The sequence below is a fragment of the Notolepis coatsorum genome (genome assembly GCF_963971535.1).
Source record: "Notolepis coatsorum genome assembly, chromosome: 1".
Lineage (NCBI taxonomy): Eukaryota > Metazoa > Chordata > Actinopteri > Aulopiformes > Paralepididae > Notolepis > Notolepis coatsorum.
Window position 1 is genome coordinate 133,028,995 of NC_140165.1, and position 12,747 is coordinate 133,041,741.

Below are 12,747 nucleotides of genomic sequence, written 5' to 3' on the forward strand. Positions count from 1 at the left end.
TTCTCGGGGGGCCAATGTGCAGTGTCACGGGCCATGCCCCCCCAAATTAAACATTAATTTTTTTTATTATAGTAAAAGTCAGATGTTTTCCTTTATAAATAGGCTATTTAGCCTATTATTAAACGAAATTAAACAAAAAAAGTCTTAAAGGAAGTGTATGTTTGATCTCACGCCACGGCTCACGCACGCGTTATTATTGGTCACGTTGAGTTGACGGGTAGGGCGTGACTGCATTTGAATTGATTTTGATATGGGTAGGGCGTGACTTGAGTGAGGTCAGTGAGCGCGAAAGTCAAAGATAGAGTCAGACTCCGGTAAAATATAATAATCACTTCTTGGAGACGGACATACAAATAAAATGGATATACGAAAATGGTTGGCTGGGGCAGGCGCACCTAAGGCTTCTTCACGGCAATACCGGCAAGGAGATTTCGACACTTGTCAACACAGACCAGCTACGAAGGAACAGGTACTACCGTACTTTTCGCACTATAAGCCGCACCTGACTATAAGCCGCAGCAGCTAAATTGAATGATGTGTACATATATAAGCCGCACTGGACTATAAGCCGCAGGTGTTTTAATGTTTAATTACCATATGTAATTAGCTTTGGGACACAATACTGTCGGACAAATAACAAGCATTAACTCATTTACAAGTTGTATTAAGTTTAGCAAATAAGGGAACAGATAAATAACATTTCAATGCAGTCAAAAAAGCAATATTTAGATGTTTACATTTTCGAGTTTGGTCACGTCGAGTCACATATAAGCCGCACCGTTATATAAGCCGCAGGGTAAAAAAATGGGGGAAAAAGCCGCGGCTTATAGTCCGAAAAGTACGGTACTTCTCGGCTCTCGTGGATGTTGTCGGGTTTCTGGTAGAAAACCAGTTGCCTTTACGTGGAAACCTAGATGCTTTTGGTGACATGTCTGAGGGGGGAAGTGGTCTTTTCCTGTCCTTATCGGACTACACAATTAAAAAGGACCCAGAATTGGCTGACATAGTGAAAACTATCCCTCGAAACGCCACATACACTTGTCATGACATGCAAAATGAACTTATAAGTACACTTAGCAGTGTGGTGACTGAGGCTATAGTGGAAGAAGTAGGCGACTCGCATTACACATTAAAAGTGGACGGAACACGCGATCCCACGGGATGTGAAAATATATCTGTTGTCATTCGTTTTGTAGACCAGTCATTTGAAGTGACAGAGCGCCTGGTAACCATAGTGACAGCTGACGCAGGTGATGCACGGACATTGACAGACACAGTCTTAGCTGAGCTAAAGAATGCTGGTTTGGACTCGTCAAAGATTCTCAGCCAGGTGTATAATAATACGAAAACGAAATACGTGATCTTTCACTTTGTGTGTGTGCGCAAGACGCCAGTGTGTTTGTGACGTGACGTGCGAGAGAGAAAGAGAGAGAGAGAGAGAGAGAGAGAGAGAGAGAGAGAGAGAGAGAGAGAGAGAGAGAGAGAGAGAGAGAGAGAGAGAAAGAGACTGTCTTATCTCTTATGCCTGCAGTGCGCTCATGTTTTGAAATGCATGTTGGTTTGCGGGAAATGCGTTTTCTGAAGCGTATATTTTATGCCCCCCCAAAATTACCATATGCCCCCCTGATAAATTCGTTCTGACGCCGACACTGCCAATGTGGCCAAGCTCTCGAGACCCAAGAACACGTTGGATATGTTTTATGTCAGATTACCACATGTCCTCCTCACAACAAAATTATAAGATTCAGGTAAAAGAAAATTAAAATGTCTCTTTAATGGTTAATCATTGCAGGTAATATTGACCTGAAAGTCTTCAGACAGCTCCAGGAAGAACCTCTCATACACTCTCAGCTCCTCAAAAGGACGGTTGTGGCTCTCTTTGGGACGCAGCTTGTTCAGGTCTGTCTCTATGTCATCGTTCTGAGAAGGAGAAAAGGGACACATTGGCACTGGTGCGATACTTCACTGGTACTATATTAACCCCTTGAAACCTAATGATCGCAACCTAATAAGCACAACACGGCATACGGCACAATAATCAGTTAAGTTTAAATGTTTCTCTTATCTTTTATCTTTGGATAAAAGCGTTATATAAATGCACCATTTAATCATTTTATTTAGATCATCTTGGTTTCATGACCAAAATCATAATCACCCTACTCCAAAGGCTTTGACCTCTGCGTGAGTGTGTGTGTGTGTGTGTGTGTGTGAGAAAGAGAGAGCGAGATCACACATTTGTTGTGTTACCTCAGTGTGTACTTCACTGTACCTCAGTTTCATCCTGTACCTCAGTCTCATCCTCTTCATTCTCTGTGTCTCTTTCTGCTTCCTCATTCTCATCGCTCTCATCTACTACATCATCCACTGGGGGGCACACACACACACACACACACACACACACACACAACGTAAGTTACCATCTATACTAGCATGTTTCACATTACCTTGTCAATCTGAACTGGTCTGTTCTGGTCTCTTTCTGGCTGTGTGGTGTGTATGGCTATGTGTGTGGTGTGTATGGCTGTGTGTGGTGTGTATGGCTTAGGCACAGGTCCCCCTGGCAGCTACTGAGAATGTTTCTGCCTGTGCACTTGTGTTTGTTTGAAGGTTCTCACTGGATGGTCTGCTTGTACAGGCTGAGCGACAGGTTCCCTCAGCAGCTACCCTGGGTAGTCGGTAGTGAAATGTAACAATGTGTGTTTCAGTGTCTGTGTGTTAGTGTGTGTATGTTAGCGTCTGTGTGCGTTTAGAGCTCCTGTGAATGTTTGTTTGTGTAGTTCCTCACCGCCGGCGGGCTGGTTGTACAGCTGAGCCACGGGGCCCCCTGCGGGGACATGGGGCAGCTGGTGGTGGTAGGCAGACATGACGGTGGGTAAAGGCAGGCGGTTCTTAGGGTAACACTTCCTCAGGATCAGACTGGAGATGTTGACCAGAGGGTCCAGAGTCTGTATTGAGAGACACTCCTGGGACAGGAAGAGAGGCAGGGAGACCCCGTTATCATCTCTATCTCATCCTATAGCAGGGGTTCTGACTGAACCCAGATGCAACCGGTAGCTAACTTGACAGTTTAGCCTTTCTTAAAAGCAAAGTACTGTGTGATGTTGTAGGTTGGTTTAAAACTGTATTGGAACCGGACCAAATACAGTATAACGTGCATTTACACCATAACTCCCGTGGCCGACATTGGCCCGCGGGCCGCACTTTGAGAACGCCTTCCCTTTTTATTGGGCCGAGGCATGATGCTAGTTTTTTTCATCAACCAGACACAGTGGCAAATGGACAATTTCTCACCACCAGCCAATTTAATGCCATAATTAGCTAATAAGAAGGAATTAAACAAAGAAAGGTCTGTTGGAACAAGGTAAATGGTGTGAAGACTGCACACTTCTCCTGCAGTTAAACACATCTTATCGGGACTATGTCACCACTTGTGTTTTCTTCTTCTGAGGGGCAGTATTATTTTCAAGCCCTGTTGCATGCTTAATCTTGAGAGTGGTATCGGTGTGTTAAGTTGCTTTCTTTTAAACGCAAGCTGCGTTTTAGGTCACTGAAAACTGACCTTTTAAAAAACGTTTAAAGATCCCGTTCCCATTTTATCCAATCAGGAGAGAGAACTCCACACTGCAAAAATGGTCTGACAAAAATTAGAAATTAAAACTAGTTTTAAGCAAATGTGTCCTTGAAACAAGTATAAAACAATCTACCAGTGTAGTAAGCAAATTTGGCTTGGCAAGATTCCTTGAAATAAGTAAATATGTCTAGGGTTTTCCCTCCTGATTGGATAAAATGGGAAAGGATACCAGAAAATGTATTTTCTATTTACTGCAGAGCGGAAGGACTGGGAGACCCATGTTATAGACCAGGGGTCGGCAACCTGCTCTTTAGCCACTCAGCTGCGGCTCTCTGGTTAAAAAATAAAAAAATATATTTTTTTCTTATTTTGGAGATCGATGTCATACTGTGACACTGAAATGAAAAAATATTTCATCAACTAACATATTTAGTCAACAAAAATATTTCATTAACTAAAATATACAGTACGTCACACCCCGCGCCTCTCCCTGCCGTCTGCAAGTGGCTAATCTTGAGTTTCTGACCCCCTAGTAAGCTAACCATGGATAAATCCAAAAAAAGGAAAGTCTGAGGAAAATAGAGGGTTTAATTCAGCGTGGACAGGTTAATTTGCTTTCACGACTAATGATGCAGGCTTACCTGTATGCCTGATATGTGGTGAGAAATTTGCGAACAACAAAAAATTTACTTTTTATTTTATAGATTTTCCACAAATAAGGGAAGGACTCAAATAGAGCTGCATAGTTCTGTGTTTTATTTCAAAGTAGGTCTACACATGGTAGTCTTTTTTCAAAGTGGACTACTTTTTATTTAATAAATGTTCCACAAATAAGGGAAGGACTCAAATATACCTGAATAGTTCAGGGTTTTATTTCAAAGTCGGTCTACAGACACCAGTGTTTTGTCTCCTCTTCTGTGTTTTATTTAAAAGTAGGTCTACACAGCCAGTCTTTTTTCTCCTCTTCATAAGAGTTTGAGGTTTTCCTTTGTTATAACAGGTAAAAACAGCAATACAAAGTTAAAAAAAAATATATTTTTGTTGCTTTATAATCCCACTAATGCAACAAACTGTGTGCTATAAGTATAAAGTATAATAAATAGCAAATAACTTTGGGTATGCAATCGTCAGGCGTTTTATGCTAAATGTGGGGTATGCTTGGGGATAACTATATATAAAATGTTATACACTGTGTTATCTTCATTTTAAGGGTAAATTGGTTTTGCGGCTCCAGATGAATTTTATTTTGTGGGAGGGGGGGGAGAAATGGCTCTTTTGATAGTAAAGGTTGCTGACCCCTGTTATAGACCAAACACTCTACAGTGATAGCTGTTGGAATGTTATTAATGTTGGAACTATTTAACACTTATTTATACAAGAAAAAAACACTTACAGCACCTTTAACCTTTTAACAGGCAGGCAGAAAAGTGGCAATTGTTTTACTTGAACTTGAGGACTGCATACTTCTTTTGCAAAGCTATAGCACATGGATGAGCCTGGTCTCTTTTGAAAGATAACAGTCTGAAGTTACTAATGCAAAAAAGGAAAATCACTTTTAGTGCTAATGAAATAGAGTAACAGAGGTTTGAACTAGAGTTGAACTTGAACTTGTGTACTAAAATTTTTATTTAGTGGTTGCAATATTCCATATTCCATTATTCCAGCATAGAGGTATGAGCTGGAAAACACTGCGGTTCCATAGCCTGAAGTCTTATGTAGTACAGGTCAAATTTCTTTTAACAATCCATTCAGAAATGAGTCTTTGAGAGAGGTTTTAGTAAAACAGACGCCAAAAATAAAAGCGTTCCAAAATCCATTTCCTCATCCACCGCTGTGCGTTCTAATGAATGAATGAAGTATTTTATTTTACGGTCTTATTTACAGACAAATCAAAAACACCCGTGTGGACTTGCAAATAAATCAAATATTTTTTATCACAAATGTACATAATAAGGCAAGCTCACACACAAAATCCTAAATCAACGACCGAAAAAAAGGAATAGACTGAAGCACATGCTTGTCTGAGTCACTTATCATGTTCGCTCGTCAACTTTCACATAGTTCCTATACTTGCACGTGGGGTATCGTTGGAAGTGGACACTCGTTGGCTACAACGCTGACCAATCATTTTCGCCATCAGCGGTGATTGATCAGTTCTGGAGCATATATAGTCTGGCGTGGTCATCCTGACGCGCGGCGCGTAAAAAGACGCTCGCCTGACATATCATCATGTAACTCGAGAACCGAGGCACAGAATTTGTCGAGTGAGGTGGCGTTCGAACAGCAACAAATAGATGTTTCGACGTTCGCAAAGTGCCGTGACTTGCGTGGATGGGAATGATGGCCCGATTTCGGGCCGGTGCTTGGTAATAATAATCTTAATTTATATAGCACCTTTCATACACGGAGTGCAACTCAAAGTGCTTAACAGAGACACGTCTTCTTTAAACAAGTCAAGAAGAAAAAAAACACAGTAAGTCAAGAAAAAACAAGAATACCAAAAGGTCCATAAACTCAAAATAAATAATAAATGCATGCATGCAATGCATGCATGCAACACTCCCAGACGTACCCCACGCGAAGGTAAGGAAAAACTCACTAAAACCTAATAGGAAAAAATTCACCACAGGCAATGTGGAGGAGAGAAACCTTAGAAGGGCCAATTCAAGGGGGGATCTCCCTTCTTAGATGTCGGTGATATTAGTGTTGCATGTTGCATTAAAAACAGGCGAACAGCTGGTAAGCATGCACCCATGTGTGTAAGAGGTTACTAATACCATTATCCACCTCCTAAGTTACCAGTGGTGTTAGTCTCAGTGCTGAGGTCCAACTCACAGCATAAGTGTAGTACAGTATCCTCATGCCGTCTGCCTCTATGAAAGCCTTCCTGCCCAGCTTGATGTTGGTGATGTTCCTGAGGCAGGCCAGCAGGCCCTTGCGGATCAGTACGTGTCGCTGACTGGTGTCGTTCCGGTGCCAGTTCTGGTAGACTGCCAGCAGGGAGGGCACATAGGCATGGTCCACCGCATTACGGGCATTTGTTCCTGGAGGGAGGGAGGTGAGAGAGTCAGAAGATTTATGAGACAATATAGTGGACAATCAAAACTACACACCAAATGAAGAATATAATATTATTACTAACCTTACAGTATGTGTGTGTGTGTGTGTGTGTGTGTGTGTGTGTGTGTGTGTGTGTGTGTGTGTGTGTGTGTGTGTGTGTGTGTGTGTGTGTGTGTGTGTGTCTTAACACTTTGAATGCCCAACCCGAGTTTTCTCTGGTTTACCCCCCACAGGTTGAATGCCCATAACGATAATATTCGTTTTTTCTCGTTTTTTTTAGCGATCTGAATTTATATTTCATCAACCGAGTCTACCGCTGGTAAATCAGCCACCCCAGGCGCTCAGATGTGGAAAAAGCGCCCCCTATCGTCTCCCAGATGGTAATTCACCCTTTTGGATTGGACTCAATGAAAATGCATGGGGAAAAAAACCCGGACTCCACATTTTACTTCTCACACATGTAACCGGGGCCGATCAGCTTCATGTTGGACCCTCAGCACAGCGTGTATATGCTGTTTTACAGTATACGCGTGGGATCAATAAAAGGATCAATTTTTGGAATGGTCGATCAGGAATTGGAATAATCCATTTGGATACCATCTGATCTCAGGTAAGGAATCTATTTTACCAGTATTAGGATAATCAGACCTTTTTTCACGGAGATATAAGCTTTCCCCCTATATGTGATATGGGTGTTTTGACTGTGCGAGTGATCAGGAAATAAGAGAATCGATTTACAGCGTGCATACGTACACATATACTATCGATAATCTAGCGTTTATTTGGAAACGATTCATAAATAGGCCGAACAATGACAACGTTCTAGAATATTACAGTACATCAGCGTTTATCAGGTTTTTTTTTTCTTCTTGAAAACGAGGGCTTTTCAAAATGCTATAAAACGGAAATGAACCGATAAAAAAACAATCCGATTCGACAATGTTGACTGGAAATGGGTCATTGATAATGCGACGGGCAGATTAGACACATAGCCATAATTTAAAACATAGATTAGGCGATATTAACGTTAACATTGAAGCGGATGGTGGGCATTCAAGCACTAAATGTGCGCCCCCTGCTGGGCATTCAAAGTGTTAAAGGTTAGAGGGGGACGAAAAAGAAGAGGAGAGAGATGTCAGGATTAAAAAAAAAAATTTGAAGAAAGGATATGAATCTAGATATGGATGTATAATAATAACACTAACCTAACAGTAGTATAGAGATATGGATGTATAATAACACTAACCTAACAGTAGTATCAAGTCAAGTCAAGTCAAGAGTTTTAATTGTCACGGCATACAGGTATACAATGAAATGCGGGTGGTCTTGCCCGCAACGATGTGCAATACAGTGGTACATATAATAGAATCAAAAGAAGAAACAACATTGTGCAGTAACGTATAGAGGTATTCATGTATAATATCACTAACCTAACAGTAGTATAGAGGTATGCATGTATAATATCACTAACCTAGTAGTACAGAGATATCTGAATGTATAATAACACTAACCTAGTAGTACAGGGGAATGTCAGAATTATATTCTTATATGTATTTATTAATTGTATTGTCACAACACAGTTTTACAGTGCAGTGAGTGAAATTATTTACTTGTTTGCTCTCTCAACCTTGCAGCAGCAACACCAATAGGATAGGAATGTAAAGTATATGAATATGGTATATTGATATTATATAATTATAATGTTCTTATAAAATATAGAATAATATAGTAGATGAATATGAATGTATAGTAGTAACACTAACCTCACAGTAGTATAGGAGTATGAATGCACACAACACTCATCATGAAGGAATGTTAAAGGTCAAAGACAAGCACTCACCTGATTTGAGCAGGTCTCCCAGTGTGTCCAGGGCCACTCTGTTGAGTCAAACATGACAGATGAGATAACTCTCCACAGGAGGGACTGTTGATGACATTGACAGATCTCTAAAAAGAGATACTGTCTATTGATCTTGCGTTATGTGATAGTTGTTTGATGTGACACACACACACACACGCACAACTGTAGGCTGTAAAAGACAGGGGGTTTACTTGAGCAGGCTGTTGTTTCTCTTGCTGTAGGGGCCGATGATTTTGAACATCAGCTCCACCACTCCACGCTTCCCCAACGAATTGGCATTCACCGCTACAGACGCATACAGAAACATTAAAGATCACCAGCAACAGTAACATTTTTAAATGGTAAATGGACTGCATTTATATAGCGCTTTTATCCAAAGTGCTTTACAACTTATGCCTCACATTCACCCGTTCATTCACACACCGACGGCGGAGTCAACCATGCAAGGAGCGTGTAACTTCGACACGCTGCCAGGGAGGAGGCGGAATCGAACAAAGTCTGGTAATCGGAAGGTTCCCGGTTCAATTCCCGCTCCTCCCGGGCAGTGTCAAAGTGCCCTTGAGCAAGACACTTAACCCCTAATTGCTCCCCATGAGCAGGTTGGCACATTTCATGGTTGCCTCCGCCGTTGGTGTGTGAATGTGTGAGTGAATGGGTGAATGTGAGGACTTTCTTTTTTAAAGCGGTTTGGATAAAAGCGCTATATGAATGCGCCATTCACCATTTTTATCATTTACCACTGGTCAAGCAATAACTTCCATATGTACTTGGTAGGATGTTTCCAGGTATTGCATGGTTATAGTATAGTATGGTGAACTCACAGTTAGCAGAGTAGAGCCTGAGGACTTGCAGGCAGGGCAGTAGCAGCTTGTGGTTGTGGTTGTGCAGGTTCTGCTTCAGCAGGTTGACTGTGACGTACAGAGCTCCATTCAGACGTGCCTTGACCCCAAACTTCTGGTCTGGGGAAATTGAGGGAAAGACACCGGTGTCACGGCCAAACAGCCAACTAGCTTTAGCTTTTAGAAAGTGACTACCACTGGTTTCACCTCTAAAAAATGGGGGACCCTGAGGCCATGGTTAGGAAAACGCGTTTCCCTAGCGGGAACGCTGAAAAGGTGTTTTCGTTTTGGAAACTCGCCGAAAATGGTGCCATGTAATTTGCGCGAGCCGGATACAGAGCCGTTCTGCCCAATGCCCATGCGCAGTAGAGACCAACGCCAAATTCTTCCCCTCCCAGACCCATGTCATGTCAACAAACCCTTACCACGCAAGAGTCGACTGCATGAGCAGCTCAGAGGTCCTCTTTCAACATAACAAGCATTAAACAAAATGGCCCAGTCATCTATTCACTTTTGTTTAATACATGAGGCGTTGTCTAATGTTATCTAGCTACTGATAGCTCCTGATATCAACGTCTGATATCATCAGTTTGGCATTCGTTTTCGCAGGTGCTGGCTGGCTAGCGTCGCTCGTTAGCTAACGTTACTTTCAGACCCTGTTAGTCAAGTTGAACTATCGCTCTGGGGACGCTGATTAATATAACAAGCTACAACAGTCTGCATTCCCTTAACAATTGTTTGTATTGAGCCGTATTGTATTGTACCCATTCTGCAATCTGTTAAATAACGTTTACATCCATTCATTCTGCTAGCATTAATGTTACTTCGCTGCTAGCCACAATGCTATACTGTTATACTGGCATATCCCAATCACGTTAGCACGTAAGCTAACAAAATCTAAATGCTATGAGGCTAAATGGCTCATGCAAGGTATAAAGATGGTGGCTTTTGAGATTGAGCAGGATGTGGAGTGTCTCGTTTAACCTTTCTGATTGGTTGAAAATGGCCTTCATGTATGAACTACATCGCCACCTACTGCTTTGGCATTGTACTACATGTATATAGTAGACGAGACAAAACGACGTCTAACTTAACTCTTACTTGCCTGCCAATACGCAGCGTTCTGAAAAGCGAAATGAAACTAAATGAAATGGCCCTAGTGTAACCGCAGCCTGATGTAAACAAGACGAAAGTCTTTCTCTGGTCTGCATTCCCTTAACAATTGTGTGTATTGAGCTGTACTGTATTGTACCCATTCTGCAATCTGTTAATAAAATGTTCAATCAATCAATCAATCAATCAAAGACCAATCACAGCTGATGCTGAACATGATTGACAGTTTGTGTAGCCAGCCACTAGCCATTGAAATTCTGGAAAGAATGATATCCTACTTGAGTTGGTTTTACCAAACATACATACTGCATTAAAATTCCTGGGAGCACTGCAGATGGTGGTGAAAACCATCCAACACATCACCGGTACGAGTCTATGCTTTTACCAACGCGTTCGTGTTTCCGGGTTCCGTTTTGCGCTCTGATTGGCCAGGTCATGTGACATGTGCACCAATCGTGTGACGGCAAGTTCTGCGCCTATTTCCGGGTCGAACAGCCTGCAAACTACCTAACGCCTAGTTTATCACTGGTTAAGCTTAGGCGACTCTTTCGAAGTTGGTTAAGGTTAGAGTTTGGAATCAGGGCAGGCGTTCTATCGCCATGCTCTAAGACAAACTCTAACCTTAACCAACTTCGAAAGAGCGCCTAAGCTTAACCAGTGTAGAAACTTGCGGTCCCACGATTGGGCGTACATGTCACATGACCTGGCCAATCAGAGACGCGGAAACACGAACGCGTTGGTAAAAGCAATCAGGCGACCGGTACATAACTCCCTACTATTGAGTCTATCCATCACAAACGGTGTCTGAGGAAGGCACGCAGCATTGTCAAGGACACCTCTCATCCCAATCATGGACTGTTGCCCTCCTCCCCTCCGCTCCAAGTCAAGCAGACTCAGGAACAGCTTCTTTCCCACGGTGTCATCTCTCTGAACTGTGCCACGTTGACAGCCACCATATGAACTCTGAATTCTGACTCCATTGCCTACACCCTAGGCTCTGTTACCCATACTGTATGACTTTGGACTCTGTTGCCTATACTCAAGTTATACCTACCTACTGCCTTCACTGTCTACAACTGTCCTGCACTGTAATCATAGTAATCATAACAATCTTAACTACCCACCTCATACTATAGTCTACCCATACTCTGTATGACAGCATGTACAACAGTGCAGTATATACCACATATTTACATTTATATTTTTATATTTACCACTTACATATCTGTCTGAATATACCTGCATATAACACCCTCTATATACACCTGCATATAACCCATAGCTCTGTATGATAGCATGTACAATAATGCTGTATATACCGTACATATATATATTAGGGCTGTCAGTTTATCACGTTAATTAGATTGATTAATTAATTACACAGCAAATTATCGCGTTATGAAAATTAACTCAAAATTTATTAAAAAATAATAATAATAAATTTATTTTTTATTATTTAAATATTTTTTCATCTCATTCATCCATTAGCACGTAGAATACACATTTACAGATTTTTTTTTTAATATGGTCCATTTGCATGTTCTTGGTATCTGATTCTAGGGACATCTATGGATCTCAGGGAATGTGTTCCCAGTGTCAGAAATACTGTGTCTGTTACTAGGCTTGAGTAAATTGTAATGAACCAAATGAGAATATCAATTTTTATCTTTAACACTTTCCCCGCCAATCACGTTGTACGACATGTTTCAAGTTCATGCGAATTCTGCCAATCCACGGCGTACGACGTTATTGTGATCATATTTCATATTTTCGTCATGGTATTCATATTTCCCTCACGGAGCCTTGTCTGATGCAGTGGGACTCGGCACAACTCTGCAACGCTTCAATACTGCCCCCTGGTGGATGATCGGCGAGTTGCCAAACCGGAAATGGCCGGTTGGATCTCGGTGCGTCTCCTAAATGGTCCGGCCACTCGCATATCGTCGCAGGGCTCTAGCCACACACTGTGGATATGGATCGCAGCCATAACTCAATAATCGACATGATTTGGGCGTGTATTAGTATTATACAAACCGGAAATGGATCGACTCGATCCCCATCAAATAACTGGGATCTTTTTGCTCCAGTCTCATCGCCCAACGGTAAGAGGAGGCTGCCGTGACTTTCAGCCTGTTTGTTTATTATTATCCATGCAAACTGCTCTGATCTATATATCACCCATACTACATAAAGCATTTAACGACGATCACGGAATTATAAACGACACCCCCCCCCCCCCCTCCGTTCACCCGCGCATGATCAGTCATAACGTTTAGGACCATGTACAGTTGAAACTTTTTATA

General features: G+C 41.8%; 1 protein-coding gene across 1 annotated transcript in view; it reads right to left on the reverse strand.

Moving 5' to 3' along the window:
* agtpbp1 (ATP/GTP binding carboxypeptidase 1) overlaps nucleotides 1-12,747 on the reverse strand; it is a 156,075-nt gene that overhangs the window by 56,509 nt on the left and 86,819 nt on the right. The window contains exons 8-14 of the mRNA XM_084332840.1: nucleotides 9,314-9,451; nucleotides 8,684-8,777; nucleotides 8,472-8,509; nucleotides 6,407-6,615; nucleotides 2,786-2,963; nucleotides 2,270-2,364; nucleotides 1,804-1,920 (exon numbers count right to left, since the gene is read on the reverse strand). Of these exons, the coding sequence (XP_084188966.1) occupies nucleotides 1,804-1,920; nucleotides 2,270-2,364; nucleotides 2,786-2,963; nucleotides 6,407-6,615; nucleotides 8,472-8,509; nucleotides 8,684-8,777; nucleotides 9,314-9,451 (869 nt within the window). The remainder of the gene's footprint in view (nucleotides 1-1,803; nucleotides 1,921-2,269; nucleotides 2,365-2,785; nucleotides 2,964-6,406; nucleotides 6,616-8,471; nucleotides 8,510-8,683; nucleotides 8,778-9,313; nucleotides 9,452-12,747) is intronic.